This window comes from Hyla sarda, chromosome 1 (genome assembly GCF_029499605.1).
Source record: "Hyla sarda isolate aHylSar1 chromosome 1, aHylSar1.hap1, whole genome shotgun sequence".
In the NCBI taxonomy this organism is placed as follows: Eukaryota; Metazoa; Chordata; class Amphibia; order Anura; family Hylidae; genus Hyla; species Hyla sarda.
The window spans coordinates 173533914-173551944 of record NC_079189.1 but is presented as its reverse complement, the minus strand read 5'-3'; the positions used below and the strand labels follow the sequence as shown (position 1 = coordinate 173551944).

Genomic DNA, 18031 nt, shown 5'->3' with positions numbered 1-18031 from the left:
CGCGATCGCGATGCGGGGTGCTGCAGGAGTGACAGAGGGAGCTCCCTCCCTCTGTCATAACACTTACAGCCCGCGGTCACTTCCGACCGCGGCTGTAAGGGTTAAAACTGCCGGGACCGAAGTTTACTTCGGTCCTGGCAGTGCAGCAGGGTCCCGGCTGTGTGATACAGCCGAGTCCCTGCCGCGATCTCGTGGGTGCACTGGGCAGCACCCACGAGAAGAATGGACGAGTATAGACGTCCAGGTGCGGGAACGGCCGCCAACCTGGACGTCTATACTCGTCCATGGTCGTTATCGGGTTAAGAATGCTATTCTATGCCCACTTGCTGATCATTAAGAATTGGATTTCCCCTAGGAGTCCAAGTTGTGTCGAATGGTAAAATAATATGAGGAGGATAGAAGGTTATATTGAGAAGGGGGAGGGGGAGGAGAGCTAGAGAGGAAGTTTTTTTTTTGGAAAAAATATGTGTGATGTGAGGGGGCGCGGAACTAGGAGGACAGGTTTAAGGGCAAGTAAAGAGTTGAAAGGTAATTGTTGGACTATTGTGAGATAAATTATTATAATAATGAAATAGTATTTTATAAGGGGGATTTATATGGGGAGAAGGAATTGATGTCTTCGGGTTATCTCCTGCCCTCCTGATTCCCCGTCCTTTTATTGCATAATGTATGTGGGACTTGGGGTGGGAAATAAAAAATATATATAAAAAGTACAACCGCAATTTTGCTCTCTCATAACTGTCTTCATGTATTTAATTTTGCGACAAACTCCCCTGATATAAACATTCACTTCATATTTATTCTAACATAATTTTTTTTCCTCTCTATATTCATTCCTTATCTCCATTCCTCATTTCATTCACCCCTGACATATTCCATATTTCATACAGTCTTTTCGCTGCTTTTTCTCCTCTCTTCATTCGACCCCTGTTATATAATATATAACTATCTGCCGGCCGGCTGGTCACGTGACCGCATCTCCGCTCGTGCGACGCTGCACTTCTAAGTATTCATATCAGTTCGCGCTACTCACCTCAGAGCGTTCCTGTCAGTCCAGTTCATTGCTGTCAGTGCTCCTGCTTTCTTCACGGACATCGGCTCTTTATCTCCTCTCCTCAGCGGCTCAGTAGTATCTGACAGCGCTTCTCTTACAGCTCCCAGCTGTGCTCTCAACATTATTATATTCTATCTAGGTAAATTTATTGGTGTCCAATAAAGCTCTTGGTCTGTGTGTGTGTGTGTGTGTGTATATATATATATATATATATATATATAATATAAGTATATATATATATATATATATATATATATATATAATATAAGTATATATATATATATATATATATATATATATATATATATACACAGGGTGGGCCATATGGATACACCTTAATAAAATGGGAATGGTTGGTGATATTAACTTCCTGTTTGTGGCACATTAGTATATGTGAGGGGGGAAATTTTTCAAGATGGGTGGTGACCATGGTGGACATTTTTCAATAGGAAGGGGGTCATGTGACAGATCAAATTTATTGGGAATTTCACAAGAAAAACAATGATGTGCTTGGTTTTAACGTAACTTTATTCTTTCATGAGTTATTTACAAGTTTCTGACCACTTATAAAATGTGTTCAACATGCTGCCCATTGTGTTGGATTGTCAGTGCAACCCTTTTCTCCCACTCTTCACACACTGATAGCAACACAACAGGAGAAATGCTAGCACAGGCTTCCAGTATCCGTAGTTTCAGGTGCTGCACATCTCGTATCTTCACAGCATAGACAATTGCCTTCAGATGACCCCAAAGATAAAAGTCTAAGGGGGTAAGATCTGGAGACCTTGGGGCCATTCAACTGGCCCACGACGACCAATCCACTTTCCAGGAAACTGTTCATCTAGGAATGCTCGGACCTGACACCCATAATGTGGTGGTGCACCATCTTGCTGGAAAAACTCAGGGAACGTGCCAGCTTCAGTGCATAAAGAGGGAAACACATCATCATGTAGCAATTTCGCATATCCAGTTGCCTTGAGGTTTCCATTGATGAAGAATGGCCCCACTATCTTTTGTACCCCATATACCACACCATACCATAAATTTTTGTGTTCCAACAGTCTTGGAGGGATCTATCCAATATGGGTTAGTGTCAGACCAATAGTGGTGGTTCTGTTTGTTAACTTCACCATTCACATAAAAGTTTGTCTCATCACTGAACAAAATCTTCTGCGTAAACTGAGGGTCCTGTTCCAATTTTTATTTTGCCCATTCTGCAAATTCAGTGCGCCAATCTGGGTCATCCTCGTTGAGATGCTGCAGTAGCTGGAGTTTGTAAGGGTGCCATTTGTGAGTAGCTAATATGCGCCGAAAGGATGTTCGACTAAGGCCACTCTCCAGTGACATGCGGCGAGTGCTACGCTGTGGGCTCTTGCTGAATGAAGCTAGGACAGCCACTGATGTTTTTTCATTAGTGACAGATTTCATGCATCCACATTTTGGCAAATCCAACACTGAACCAGTTTCATGAAACTTAGCAAGCAGTTTGCTAACTGTAGCATGGGAGATGGGTGGTCTCGTAGGGTGTCTTGCATTGAAATCTGCTGCAATGACCCGGTTACTGCGTTCACCAGACATCAACACAATTTCTATCTGCTCCTCACGTGTTAACCTTAACGACATGTCAATGGCTGTAAACAAAGAGAAACTTGTAAATAACTCATGAAAGAATAAAGTTACGTTAAAACCAAGCACATCATTGTTTTTCTTGGGAAATTCCCGATAAGTTTGACGTGTCACATGACCCTCTTCCTATTGAAAAAACTAAAGTTGGATTCAAAATGGCTGACTTCAAACTGTTCGCCATGGTCACCACCCATCTTGAAAAGTTTCCCCCCTCACATATACTAATGTGACACAAACAGGAAGTTAATATCACCAACCATTCCCATTTTATTAAGGTGTGTCCATATAAATGGCCCACCCTGTATATGTATGGGTGTATATATACTTACTTACCTAAGATTTAAAGTTCCCTTCAGTGAAAATAAATATATATTCTTTTCTACCTTCCCTCTTTTTCCTTTTCTCTTAACCTATATGGTAATTCATTTATATTAATACAATATACACACTTACCATTCAGTTACTCATATTAAATTCTATATTTCATTATATACTCTATAGTATTATTATATCAATATGTCCTCTCAAGGAAAATCAGCTTACAAAGATTCAGAGTATATTAACAATGACCAGATTCAGTTATTAGTCAATGAATCAGTTCAGTCAGCAGTTCAATCAGCCATGCTGACCATGCAAGATTCTATTGCTAGAACTGTGACTACTGCTATGTCACAGTCTAATGCTCAAAAGACACCTCATTCAGATAAATTCTAGTCTGCAGACGAGTCACACAGACCTACCAAAGGCCATAAACATTTGGCCAAAAAGAGGCATTTAACCCTTACCAGCTATCCCTCCTCAAAACCCCACAAAGGAGATGGTCAGGCTTCTTTTGAAGGATACTCTAATGCTATTAGCAATTTGACTGGTTCCAATTTAATGCACCCCAGACCTCCGCCCATGAGGAAGAACATAAACGGGCCAAGAAAGCCTCAAAAAGAGTCAAATCTGACTCTTATCAAGAATCATCCATTGAATATTGAACCATTGATTCAGACGAGTCTGATAATGATATAGCATTTTGTTCAGAGGATTCTGATGATGGTGACTCCAATATTCTCTTAACTGGAAAAGCAGATGAGGTCATTTTAAATTGAAGTGAAGTACCCTATTTTGATCTGTCTCGTATTAAACACCCCAGATCGGGGGAGTGGATACCACAACCACAAGTCCTTAAATATATTAATATGTGGATACGTAAATCGCTGGACAAATCAGCACATAATAAATTATGGGCAGAGTGCCCGAGACCCTCCTTACCTGCTAATGCGGCCATGACATCAGACATTAACCCAATTCTGGTGAGATATTTATTAAAAACATGCAAACATCCCAAAAAAAGGGTTTGGATCATTCCTTTAAATCCTGTCAGGATAAATTCCTAGACATTCTTGGACCTATCTTGAAAATTCTGGATTTGGCAGAGATATCTACTTCCACAGGAGTCCCAGTGAATGTTGAGGCACTCAAAGTTTGGGCACAACGTGCCATGTGTTTATTGGGTAATGCCAACGCGTCATTCTGTGCAGAGAGACTACGCACAATCCTGATGAAAATGGACACACAATTGTCCCAGTTGGCTAATAATGAGTCCACATCACGCACTAATGATCTCCTATTCGGAGAAGATTTCATCAAAGATATTGCTTGACCCATGAGTAAGGGAGCATTCCCTCGAAATGTTGCGTTAGACCCTGATGGCTCCCGACTAGTGAATATCATCTCTGCTGGGACGGTTGTATTCCGAATATAACACCTGCAAGCTTTGAATGTTACAGCTCTGAATTTCATGAAAATGACCGAATAAAGAAAAAACTATTGCAAAGCATCTAACAGTGAGTGTCTAAATATTTTGTAAAAAGTTAATGCTGCACAGCTCATGGTCTTACAAGGATTTGCACTGGGGAATTGGTGAATATCCACACCTGAGCATTGCTTAGAAGTCTACACAGGACTTTCTTTCTACTATGATATTCTAATTATGGCATCCACCCTGCGACTCATTCATCTCCATTCTCAATAAATCAAGAGAAATCAATTTTGACTCCATCCAAGGAACTGGAATTTCTGGGTTTCATGGTGAACACTCTTTCATTCTCAACAAGGATCTAATATCCTAGAGATCCATAGCCAGAATCATGGTACTTCTTTCGGCTTTAATTTAAGCCATATTCCCAGCCTCTCTGCCTTACAGGGCTCTTCAGAGATTGAAAATCATTCATCTGAAGAACAGACTTACTTATTCCGATGTAATCCATCTTTCTCCAGAAGTGAAAGAAAAACTACTATGGTGGCTCAAACATATTCAGTCTTCCACTCCCGTCCAGATTTTCAAATAGAGTCCTATGCAAGTTTCATCGGATGGGGAGCACGCGGCAGTCACCAACCCACAGGAGGAAAATGGTCTTCTTCTGAACAGACAAATTCCCTGACTTTTCAGTTGGCGTCCAGATACAGAATCTTCTGGGGTGGACGCTTTTCGGCAAACCTGGCCCTCAGAAACACTATATACCTTTCCCCAATTTTCTCTGATATCCAGAGTTCTTCTACACATCATCATCAACAAATCTACTCTGATTTTGATCACTCCATGGTGGCCAATGCAATCATGGTTTCCCCAACTTCTGGGGATGATATCCGAGGATTCTTCCTTCATACCCTCAGATTCTCCTCGATCCTTCAGGGAACCCACACACGTTGATCCAATCGAACCAACTAACCTTGATTGCTTGGAAACTTTCGCGCCATCAATTCTCACTCAACTAGACTCATCTTATCCGAGGCCTGGTCTCCAGGTACCAAAATGACGTATAGATTGGCCTTTGGGTGCGTTGGTGCTCACAACGGGACTTGGATCCCTTTCATGCACCTTTAGTTCATATCCTTAATTTTTTATCTGCTTCTTTTGATGCTGGTAAGGCATTCCATACAATAAATCTTTACAGATCGGCCATTTACTTTTACCATTCCTCGATTGACTCCATTCCAGTGGGGAAAAACCCACTTATATGTAAATTGTTGAAAGGTATTCAGTTGAAAAGACCTCCTCTTCCCAAATATCATTCCACCTGGGATGTGAACATTTTGTTGAATCTTTTTTCCTCATGGGAAGACAATGATTTTTTATCATTGAAATTACTCTCATTCAAACTCACTAATGTCTAACTATGTCTAATTTCCATTAAAAGAATCTCTGACATTAGAGCTCTCGATCTATCTCAAAAAGAATATCTTCCTAATGGAGTACGATTCTCCATTTCCAGACATACTAAAACTGGGTTAACCTCAATATTTTATCCTTCTTTCCCACATAATCTTAAACTGTGTGTGGTACGATGCTTACAATCTTATGGACAAAGAACTTCTTTTCTTAGAAATCCTTCTTCTTTGCAATTACTGATTAGGTGCTATGTCCACCAACTGTTTCAATCTGGTGTTTCTCTATCAGACATTTTTAAAACAGCAGATTGGTCTTCAGAATATTCCAGATATTCATGTTTCTAGGGCAATTATTTAATGTACCATGTACTTTCATGAAATTAGTTTATATTTTATTATTTATAATATTAATGTCTATTATTAAAGCTTTAAACTTGCAATAATGTGAAGTCCGGTCCTGTAATAAAATTGGAGATTTTCCTAGTCCTGATGACTGAAAATATGGATTTTATTAAGGACAAGAGATGAACATTATCTCTCCCGTAGATCTCTTCCCTAGGATTAATTAACTTAAATATATAATTTTATGTTTGTTCCAGCATATTAATATTTTCAAGACATCATTCTTCATCTCTATGGTGTTCTACTCTTCATCACGATTCTCCATTTCTTCATCCTTCAACCTGTTTAGAGTGTTCCAGTATCATTTGCATCTTCCAAGATTCCGATCCTTCTGCTGGATTCTCATGCGAATCTTCTCTTCTACCTCAAGATTCCTCATTGGTCACTGGTTCTCAATGTTCCTTATACAAGTTTTAATCTGTCAGCAAAGAAAGAGGGATAATTAGTGACTTCAAGAACTAATATAACCTTGCATACTGTTGATTGGCTAGTCATCAGATATAGCATGTTTGGTTGCCCCTTTAACATTTTTTCATGGTTTCTATTGTTAAAGTGCTTTACTGCTAAATGTTTTAGTAAAGAAAGAATTGCAATAATGTTCGTCTCCTGTCCTTAATAAAATCCAAATTTTCCGTCAGCAGGACTAGGAAAATTTCCAATTTTGGGGCATCTTTTCCTAGAACATTACATTGTGCCCTTCCTATGTTCTAGATATTTATGAATAAATTGACAACTGGATGTTACCTTTTCCCTTATTAATGGAATGTCTCCATACACAATATTATGTTGTCAGCTCTGATCAGACACTGTCAGACTGCATAGGGGAACACCCCTAACGCCAAGTTAAAAAATGTATTCATGACTTTCTAGGAGAAATAACAGAGGGGCGACAGAACAAAGAAATCGAAGAAAAAGATGTTCCAGAATTGTCAAATAATTGGAAAGGAATTATTTACTAAAATTAACATGTTCGGAGATCTTTGAATTATATTTAGAGTTTGAGGTTCACTAATAAGTTCAGAAAGTAATTGTTCTTCTCAAGTTGGACATAAATATCCTATTATCTCAAAGGGCCATACAAAACCCCACAATGGAACAGTTGTCACAGCTACTCCTTAAGAAGGGAAATACCAAGCGGGTAATTTGAAAGGACATATTTTAAACCCCTTCTGAGTTGCAATGTTATGTCATATACTTTTGTGCAACATTTTCTGTGCACTTGTTAATGATTATGTAATGCTAAATGTATTACAACAATTATGTCACTGTACGCACTCACAGTGACAGACACGAGTCCAGGCACTCAGAGAGTAGAAGCTAGGTAACCATACTTTCAATGGTGTCACCATTCCTATGTTAGTTGTGGACACTAGAAATGGTGTTCCAGGACTGCCTTCCTGTGGGGAAAGGAAGTGCCCGTCAGATCCAGCTATTATATTGTGCATTGCATCGGGCTAGGTGAGAAACGTTGCATGTCTGGACGCACTGTGAGGTTGAGGTGCATTAACTCCTTAAACGGGTACTCCAGTAAAAAAAAATAAAATAAAAATTAAATCAACTGGTGCCAGAAAGTTAAACAGATTTGTACCGGACCCCCCGAGGACCGGACCCGCTACTGCCGCTGTATAATCTGAGACGGCCGAGTCTCTAACAGCACCGCCCATACATCCAGAGCCAGGACCTACTCTGCAAACCACGTTCAAGGTACGATACATGTGATTATATTTGAAGCGCTGCAGTCCCCACTATTGAAGCCCACAAGCACCGCTTGCTACGTGAGACGGGTGAGTCTCTAACAGCGGACTCTCTGCTCAGAGAGCCGGGATATTATCTATTATCGCACGTATATGAAAACACTGTTACTCATTGTTACTAATGGATACAAACTATTTCTAATACCACTTTACCTTGCACAATATTTATTCATATTTCCTTCTGTACTATCCACCTGAATATATCCAATAAACATTGTTTAATCCAGTATTCATGACCCTGAGCCTCAATTTCTTTACCATAATTCATATTTTTTCGACACCATGGGTATAGGTGCAATTTAAGTTGCTCGGGTCAGAGGTTACTAGTGTTATAGGAGCCTCTCCTATATTCTACTTCTAGATTTGTAACTTACTTCTAATAAAAAAAAAACTTTATCCTTCCAGTACTTTTTAGCAGCTGTATGCTACAGAGGAAATTATTTTCTTTTTGAATTTCCTTTTTGTCTTGTCCACAGTGCTCTCTGCTGACACCTGATGCCCATATCAGGAACTGTCCAGAGCAGGAGAAAATCCTCACAGCAAACCTATGCTGCTCTGGACAGTTCCTGACATGGACAGAGGTGTCAGCAGAGAGCACTGTGGACAAGACAAAAAAGAAATTTAAAAAGAAAAGAATTTCCACTGTAGCATACAGCTGCTAAAAAGTACTGGAAGGGTAAAGATTTTTAAAATAGAAGTCATTTACAAATCTGTTTAAATGGGAACTGTCATGAAAAATTATTTGTGATATGTTGTAGTACTTAAGTACTACAACATATCTCTAATATACTTTTATTTAAAAAAAAATGCTTTTAAAACAATTTAAAAGCAATTTGAAATTCGGCCACTAGGGGGCGCCCTCCTAGTGGCCGAATGCAGTGCGGAGTGACGTCACTGCAAAATTCCGACTGATTCCGGCAGGGCATCAGTCGAAATTTTGCGCAGGCGCAGTAACAGCCAGGGCTGCGCATCGGCTTCCCACACTCGCCGACGGACCTGCTGCAAGGTGCGGGTGGTGCGGGGGGCTGCTCCTGCAAGGTGCGGGGGGGTGCTGCTGCAAGGTACGGGGGGGTGCTGCTGCAAGGTACGGGGGGCGGGGGCGCTGCTGCAAGGTGCGGGGGGGATGGGGGGCACTGCTGCAAGGTACCGGGGGCGCTGCTGCAAGGTACCGGGGGTGCTGCTGCAAGGTACCGGGGGGGGGGGTGTTTGGGTGTTACTTACCGAGCGGCAGGAAGAGGCTCCCCCGCACCCGTCCCTCCCGCATCGGCTCCTGGCTCACTCCTTCCCCCATGAAGCTCCTGTCCTGGGTGCCTCCAGTTGTTTTACCACTACAACTCCCAGCATGCCCTGACAGCCAATAGATGTAGTGGTGAAACAGCTGGAGGCACCCTGTTAGGAGAACTTAGGGCGGAAGTGCCGGCCTAAGCAGGCATCAGTGACGTGGTGCCTGCTGGGGAAGTCTGCCTGGTAGTGAGCACACTACCAGGCAGACTAAATGCCATTTTAAAAATAGTAAAAAAATAAATAAATAAAGGCAGGGAGGGGGTTAGGTATAGAGGGCAATAGGCAGGGACAGAAAAAAAATCATGATGGTGGGAGCTACCCTTTAACTTTCTGGCACCAGTTGATTTAAAAAAAAAGTTTTCTACCAGAGTACACACAGGTCACAAGTCACAGCTGCAACTTGAGGTGGGGAGGGAGGTCAGAGTTTTTTTTTTTATTTAGTTTTTTTATTATCATTCTCCATACAGTATAAATGACATGTTTTGTTTATTCTGCGGATCGGTACAATTATGGTGATCCTTCATTTATATACTTTATTTTAATAATTTATCTCATTTACATCACAAAAATATTTTTTTTCTTAAAAAAAATTGAGTCACCATATTCTGAGAGCTGTAAAGTTTCTATATGTTCCAACAATGGAGCTGTGTGAGTGTTTTTTTGTGCTTTTTTGTGTGTTTTTTTGCAGGATAGGTTGCAGTTTTTAATGGTACAATTTCGGGGTATGTCTGACATTTTGATCACTTTTTACAATTTTTATATAGGCAGGACTACCAAAAAGCAGTGATCTTGGCAAGTATTTTTTATTTATTTTTATTTATGGTGTTTACTGTGTGGTATACCACGGTAATTTTATTCTGCAAGTTGGTATGATTATGAAAATGCCTAATTTATGTACTATATTTATGGTTTATTCTAGAAGAACTGTAGCAGAAAATTTGACTTCCAATTGCGCAGGCAGTAACATGGATAGATGTACTATAAAACTTCATTATCCAATATAAGTGCTTTCGGGAACTGAACGTTCCCTTCCTCAGATAGGCAGACTACAACTGCAATCATGTTCACAACCTGTTAAATACAAGTATACAGGATCTGTGTGGCTCACAGCAATGGAAGTCATACAGGCTACGTATCACTGCGATTCAGCAACGGATCACATCGACAGAAGCCATGCAGACCACACCGCAGTCCAGAAACAGATCTGGTGCATGCCGAATTTCCTAAAACATAAATAGTCTTCTGTAAAATTTATATAAAATATAATGAATAAACATAAAATTGAAAAAATTATGATAATAATGATTATAAATACTATATATAAAATACATATCAATAACTATGTCAAAAAATAATAATACAAAAATAAATAAAGAAATAATCACAATAACCAGAATAAGGTGAATATAATCACCACTTAATTGGTGTATATATATATATATATATATATATATATATATATATATATATATATATATATATGCAAATCTAAAAATGTTGCAGTGTCTTGTAATACCTTTTTTATTGGACTAACAGAATTTTTTACAGACAAGCTTTCGGGATTCCTCCCTTTATCAAGTCCAAAGCAAATCTAAGCTGACAAGCAGAAGACACAGGTTACATCTCACAAATATGCAGGGGTTAAGACAATAGAGGTTGAGAATTCACACTAAGATAGGCCATAAATTGTCCTGTTATAGGAACATAGACTAAATAGATAATGGTGAGAAAAAGAGAGAGAGAGGGAGGAGGGAGGAGGGGAGAGACTGTAATTAAGCAGGACAAAGTGAGATGCAAAAGAGAATCCAGTATAGCACAGGTTATAAGATATTTTGATAATGAGATAAAAAGCTCAAATCCACATTGAGTGGATTTGAGCTTTTTATCTCATTACTAGCTGAGTACCCGGAATTGCCCGGTTTTTCCTTCTTTTCCTTCCTAATCCTTGTTGAAGACGAAAATAAACAAAGGAGGAAGCTTTTGGCTTCACATCCCATCCTCATATATTGTTGTCATATCCCAACCCCATATCCCTTCCTCATATCTCAACCTCATATCCCGTCCTCCTATCTTGACCTCCTATCTCGACCTCCTATCTCGTCCTCCTATCCCATCCTCCAATCCCGTCCTCCTATATCAACCTCATATCCCGTCCTCCTATCCCGGCCTCCTATTCCGGCCTCCTTTCCCGTCCTCCAATCTCAACCTCCTATCTTGACCTCCTATCCCGACCTCCTATCCTGTCCTCATATCCCGACCTCCTATCTCGACCTCCTATCTTGACCTCTTATCTCGACCTCCTATCCTGACCTCCTATCCCAACCTCCTATCTCGACCTCCTATCCCGACCTCCTTTTTCCATCCTCTTATCTCATCCTCCTATCCCGTCCTCCTATCCTCCTATCCCATCCTATCCCGGCCCGTAATATGTGTACCAGGTATTGAAATATCTCCAGCCGTACAGAAGTTATGTGGGAACATACATTTCCCCTTGATTTGCATGGGACTTTAAACAAAAACCTGACCCTCACAAATGGGGATAGTTAAGGGTTAAATTAACTATCCTATATTTTAAGTGGACATATAAGTAACATGTGACCAAGTATTATCGAAATATCTCCAGCCGTTTGAAAGTTATGCAGTAACATATATATCCCATAGACTTGTATGGGACTTTAAACAAAAACCCTGACCCTGGCAAATGGGCATGAGTAAGGGTTAAACGACCTATCCTATGTTTGTTGTTGACATATAAGTAACGTGTGTGCCAAGTTTCATGTTAATATCTTTAGCCATTTGGACGTGATGCTGGAACATACACACATACATACACACACACATTGGCCCTCATTTACTAAGACTGGAGTGTCGGTAAGTTTTTTTTTTCCTGTGTACTCCTCTATCTTATTTACTATTCTGTCGCAGTTGTCGGGTTTTTTTTCTGTCGCACGGGATTTTTGTGTCGCATGCGGAAATTGTGTCGCATCTACTCTAAGTGATTCTGAGACTATAAAAAGCCGACACAATTCCAGCAACAGGACACTGCTCATTACCTAAGCAGAGTACACACCTTGCTGCCCTCATGTAGCCAGCTTTATTGCCTCTACTAATGGAAAAAGAAGCCCTTTCTCAAGCATTTGTTGATTTCTTAAAGCAGCAGTTCCCTCATGAAGATGGCTTAAAATCTAAAGTTCCAAACACTTCGCAGACCCCTTCATGTGCTCCATCTGAACAGGTGATTCAACAACAGTGCACTAGCCTTACACTGTTTCCTACTGTTGAAGCTTACAATGAGGATGAAAATTATGAGGAGGAGGACGACAAATTTTCTGCTGGTGATTCTGGTAGAAAGCAGCGTTTTAGCCCCCAGGAGAAGCAAATCTCAGTTGAGGAGGTATTTTTTTAATCCTTTTTTTTGTGGGGGGGGGGTTAACTTACTTATCCTTTTTTGGGTGATAAATAATCTATTTTAGGTTTCAAGCCACTATGAAGACCTTTTTGGCAGAGAGTCAGATCGTGTCCCTCTATCAATCCGGAAACAAATATGGCGCAACTTTTGCCACAAAATTAATGCATGCAGGAGACTTGTTAAAGCCAAACTTTCCAAAATACACAAACATTGTAAACAGACCACAAGCAAAAAACTAACTGCTTTAGAGGAGATGATGGCTGACACCCTCCATCGTGAGCAAATCGAAGGAATTGGCAATTATGACTTGATGGCTGGACTTCAAGGTATGTTTTGCATATTTATGCCTTTGTTTTTCCTGGTTCATACATGGGGGGCACTGTGGGGTACAGGACTGTGCATGGTTGCAAGAGTTTTTCACAGGTGTTACCTTTCGCTAAAGAGTATTGTATATGAGTGTAGATGGGTGAAAGTGGGTCCAAGGAGGTGTTCAACCTTAAAAAAGATTTTTCAATTTGTTAATAGAGAATTGAACAATATTTTGCACAAGTGTGTCAGGCTAAGTTTACAATTTCGAATTTTTTCAGGTTTTTTGTTTTTGGTGAAAAAGCATGAGTATAAGCCCGAAAAAACTGCTGGTCACTGTTATGTGTCCTTTTTTTTTTAGGTAGTACTACTACTCCCATCATGGAACACACTGTTACATGATGTGAGTAGTAGTTTTTGTACTAAATGTCAGATCGCCCTGGCTGGCACATTTGCCAGCTGCTGCTATCCTCCTGTATACTGTCTAGGCTGGCCGCTCTTCTCTGGTCCCCTGTACTTCCGTCTAGTTACTAATGTTCATATTTCCCACTGAGATGTGATTGGCCAGAGGGTTCTAGGCAATCCCAACTGTCTGGGAAATCTTAATTAGTTTATATTCGTTTCCTTAGGTTGATCTTGGCGCTTGGAATTTTTATGTGAATATTTGGGAATATTTTCTGTTGTTCTCTTTTTTTTTGGATGCATTCGTGCCAAAACCATCAAATGCATTCGTTAGTCGTTAACATGCCTTCGTTATTTTACGCCTTGATTTGTTGATTTTTGGCTAACTTTCCACTAGAATTTTTTGCGTTCAGTTTTTGGATTTCTGCCACTGCAGGTTTGGAGCCAAAGCCAGAAGTGGATTAAGAATGAAGGAGAACTATAAGTCCTTCCTTTAGATTTCCCATTCCTTCTGAATACACTTCTGGCTTTGGCTCCCAAACTGCCTTGGCAGATCTAAAAAAACTGGACCAAAAAAAAAAAAAAAAAATGGAAATGTAGCCTTATATTGTTATTTGTATTCTTTTTCTGATTTATTCAATATTTGGATTTGGGCATTCGGATGGTAACGAACCCACAAAATCGGGAAAAGACTCTTTTGGATTGTGTTTTAATGTGTGACAGCCATTATGCCCCCTTCCCATAGACTTTCATTGAGAGGGCCATCCGTGACATCACAGGGGCGGGCATGATGTCACACGGGGGCGGGACGGACCACGGAAGCCTGATCCCAGCGTTCGGATCCCAGCATTCGGAAGTTTAGCTTCCGGGTGCTGGGACCGGACAACCCCTTTACTTATATTTCGGAGCACTATTGTTTTGTTAAGAATACATTAACATTTTGGGTGTGAGTTAATGCTAATTGTAACATTAATTGTTGCCAAAATACTTTCTCTTCCAGTCAATTTGCATGGGAGTAAAGAGGATGAGGAGTCACCTCTTCAACTTACCCAGGAACAGTATGAAGAAAGCCCTGTAAACTCGGGACCAGATGAACCACCAGAAACAGCAAAAATGAAACAGCAAACTCCACACTGCCAGACATGGACTTTGAAAGATTACCTAACTTGGTGCAAAGTTATATGGCTAAAAATGAGATAAATAGTTCAAAATATCTTTCCGCAATCGAAAATCTAACTACTGTTGTCCAGCAGTCTAGTGTTAAAGTCTGTGAGGAGGTATCTGGTGTAAGCAAAGCCATTTTGATGCTTAATGCTAACATGTGTCGTATAGCTGATCACATGGATTCTTGGGGTACACATCTGAGTTCAAACATTGTAGAGGGCCACCAAAAAGGTAGTCTAATTGGTTCCAACAAAGAAAGAAATACGTCTGTGGAAATCCCAAATGAAGCATGCTCTTCCAGTAACCCAAATTGTCTAAATACTAGAAATGCAAAGCAAAGTCCCACAGTTTTGGATATTAATAGCAGTGACAGTGATGCTGGCCATTTTGTAGGCCAAGTAAAATCTTGTACTGTTGCCAACCTGGATCTTGCTTGTCAAGATGCGGCCATGTGCCAGCCACAAAATAAAACTAGCCCTTCCGAACAGCAAAAATTCCTATTAAATATTAAGAAAGAAATGATGTCTACACCCCCAAACAAACAAAATATCTCAGAGCCAAAAAAATATCCAAAAAGATTGCGTAATTTAGCCAAGATGGGTCATCCCGAACCTCACAACCCTCCACCTACCCAAAAAAATAACCCCCCCCCCCAAAAAAAAACACCAAAAAATAATTTCCCTCAAAAATGGGTGCAGTTACACCACGAATTTGTGGATACTGGACCGTATACGGCAGGGGAGGGTGGGGGGCTGAAGAACTCTCTATTGCCGTATGCGGTCCTGTATGTAATGTATTTCAAGGAGCCAACCCGGACTGAAAGGCTGACTCCGGTAGGCTCAGTTTGGCAATGTATGCGTTTTCCCTACCGGACATAAAACCATAGTCCACTACGGTTTTAGGTCCGATTGCTAAACATCATACGATGCCAAAAAGAGCCAAACGGAGGCAGGGTTTCAATCCGGAGTAAACATTTAAATGCATTACATACATTACATACAGGACCGCATACGGCAGTGTGCATTTGTACCGCAACCCTCCTCTTCCTTGCTGTATCCATTTCTGTCTCGTCAGAATCGTGGTGTCAATGCAGCCTTAAAGACTAATGTCTAATTCAAATTTTTCACATGTATATAATGTTTAGCAATTTGTAACATTCAAAATAACGTCTACTGTAAGGGCCATGGATGTTAGGGATGAACATATGTTAAATAAAATCTTTCCTCAAGGTCACCTGCACTACCTAACAGTACTGACAGGTTAGAACAGGTGACACTGAGGATTTGTTATTTTGTTTGTGTGTTTTTGTGATTGGCAAAAATGTCAAAATTTATGTTTCAATTTTATCTTGCAATTAAAAGAGTCTAAATGCAAAACCATGTATTTTTCGAGTTTAGATTAAGCTGGAAAGAAAAGCAGCCAACAAAGAATCCACAGACTTTAACTTTTATTTTTTGAAACTTCATCTTTGTTTCTGTGTATTTTTTAACTTAAAATTTTTGTCATAAAATAAGGGCAAATATTAACATAAATAACATGGCAGAAACCCTGAGAATATGCAATCATGTCACCCTGATTACACATTTTTGTAAACAAAACAAACATTTTACACAGACAGCCTTTGGATTAGAGAATTAAGCCTCGAAAGCTGTTCTTCGAAAGCTTCCTTTATGTTGGTTAGCTCCACCAGCACTTCAGAAGCCACATTTTTGGGAACACAAACATCACCATCCAGAGGTTGATTTGGGATCCTTATTTCTGAAGTCGTGTCAGGGCTTGGAATCTCAACTAGAGTCAAAGTTATCATTTGCTCCTCACATTGTTGAATCTGAAAAAAGTTTAATAGGAAGAGTACATAAGTAAATTAAATTAATGTACAAATCTTTGAAGCTGTGAATGCCATAAATGGAATGATTTATTAACCAAAAACTTGGCCAAGAAACTTCAAAATATTACTTACTTACTTTGAGATGTTAAGCCAAGCTGAAGGGAAGGACCTCTAAGGTTGTGTTCTCTGGAATACTTCCTGTGCCATGCGCATCACAGGAAAGACAGCGGGAGCTTAGGGAGTTAAATGCATGGCTTAAGTCGTGGTGTGAGGGGGAAGGGTTTGGGTTTTTAGAGCACTGGGCTGACTTTTCATTAGGGTACAAACTCTATTCTACGGATAATTTGCACCTGAATGGAAGGGGGTCTGCTGTGCTGGGGGAGAGAATCCTGGAAGGGGTGGCTGAGTATTTAAACTAGGTGAGTGGGGGGAGGATAATAAAGCAAAGAAAGCAGACAGTGGGATGGATAGGTTAGAGAGGGGTCAGGACATAATGGCGGGTGGAGAGGAGTCCTGTGGGGGGAGGTTAAGAGCAGTGGATAAGGAGATTCATGCGTTACAAACCAGCTGTAAAAATAAATGTAGCCCGAAAAATTGTAATCCCAATAATTCAAAAAATTCCATTAGCCCCAATAACTCAATAACTACAATAAGCCCCATTAACTCAAAAAATACCGTTAGCCCCAATAACTTAAATAACAACGTTAGACGCAATAACGCAAAAAATCCCATTAGCCCCAATAACTTAAATAATAACGTTAGACCCAATAACTCAAAAAATCCCATTAGCCCCAATAACTTAAATAGTACAATTAGCCCTTATAACTCAAAAAATGACATTAACCCCAATAACTCTGAAAATCCCATTAGTGAGACTACATGTGTAAAACTTAATGGAAATGTAAAGTGTATGTTCACAAATGCCAGAAGCCTAGCAAATAAAATGGGGGAGCTTGAGGCCTTGATACTGGAGGAACACATTGATATAGTTGGGGTCACTGAGACATGGCTGGACTCCTCGCATGACTGGGCTGTCAATCTGCAGGGGTTTACATTGTTTCGCAAGGATAGAATGAACAGAAAAGGTGGTGGAGTCTGTCTGTATGTAAGAAGTGGTATGAAAGTCAATGTGAACGATGCCATAGTGTGTGATGATTCTGAGGATGTGGAATCATTGTGGGTAGAATTACAAAAGGAGGGAAAGACTGAAAAAATAATATTTGGTGTAATCTACAGACCCCCTAATATCACTGAAGAGATAGAAGGTCGGCTGTATAAACAAATAGAGAGGGCCGCCCGGGCAGAAACAGTGGTAATAATGGGAGATTTTAACTATCCAGATATAGATTGGGGTCCGGGGTTGGCTAAAACTACAAAGGGGAGAAAATTCCTAAATTTATTGCAGGATAATTTTATGGGCCAGTTTGTGGAGGACCCAACAAGAAGTGATGCCTTGTTGGATCTGATCATTTCCAACAACGCAGAGCTGGTTGGTAATGTAACTGTGCGGGAAAACCTTGGTAATAGCGACCACAATATAGTTACTTTTGACTTAAAATGTAGAAAACAAAGACAGACGGGGAAAGCAAAAACATATAACTTTAAAAAGGCAAACTTCCCTGGGTTGAGGGCTGCACTACAGG

The 18031-nt window shown here is 40.2% G+C and overlaps 1 protein-coding gene across 3 annotated transcripts; it reads left to right on the top strand.

Annotated features, from left to right (window-relative positions):
• The first annotated feature begins 246 nt into the window (after nt 1-246).
• On the top strand, nt 247-15413 carry LOC130303199 (uncharacterized). Of its 3 annotated transcripts, XM_056551756.1 has the most exons (5): nt 260-376; nt 10044-10071; nt 12437-12673; nt 12753-13014; nt 14397-15413. In XM_056551756.1, the coding sequence occupies exons 1-5, from the start codon at nt 285-287 to the stop codon at nt 14594-14596; spliced, it is 819 nt and encodes a 272-aa protein (XP_056407731.1). In that variant the 5' UTR covers nt 260-284; the 3' UTR covers nt 14597-15413. The 3 variants fall into 3 exon arrangements, 2 of the variants coding, with proteins under 2 accessions (XP_056407732.1, XP_056407731.1); XM_056551757.1 differs by lacking the exon at nt 10044-10071 and having other exon boundaries at nt 251-376; XR_008853336.1 differs by lacking the exons at nt 10044-10071; nt 12437-12673; nt 12753-13014; nt 14397-15413 and adding an exon at nt 6439-6826 and having other exon boundaries at nt 247-376.
• Nucleotides 15414-18031: the final 2618 nt, after the last annotated feature.

What these genes read in the sequence shown, in the direction of transcription:
- LOC130303199 (XM_056551756.1), top strand. Translation starts at nt 285, where the DNA reads ATGGTCGTTATCGGGTTAAGAATGCTATTCTATGCCCACTTGCTGATC. An exon ending in AGTCCAAGTTGTGTCGAATG is followed by an intron (nt 377 to 10,043) that starts GTAAAATAATAT and finishes ATTTTTATATAG; the next exon opens with GCAGGACTACCAAAAAGCAG. An exon ending in CTTGATGGCTGGACTTCAAG is followed by an intron (nt 13,015 to 14,396) that starts GTATGTTTTGCA and finishes TTTCTCTTCCAG; the next exon opens with TCAATTTGCATGGGAGTAAA.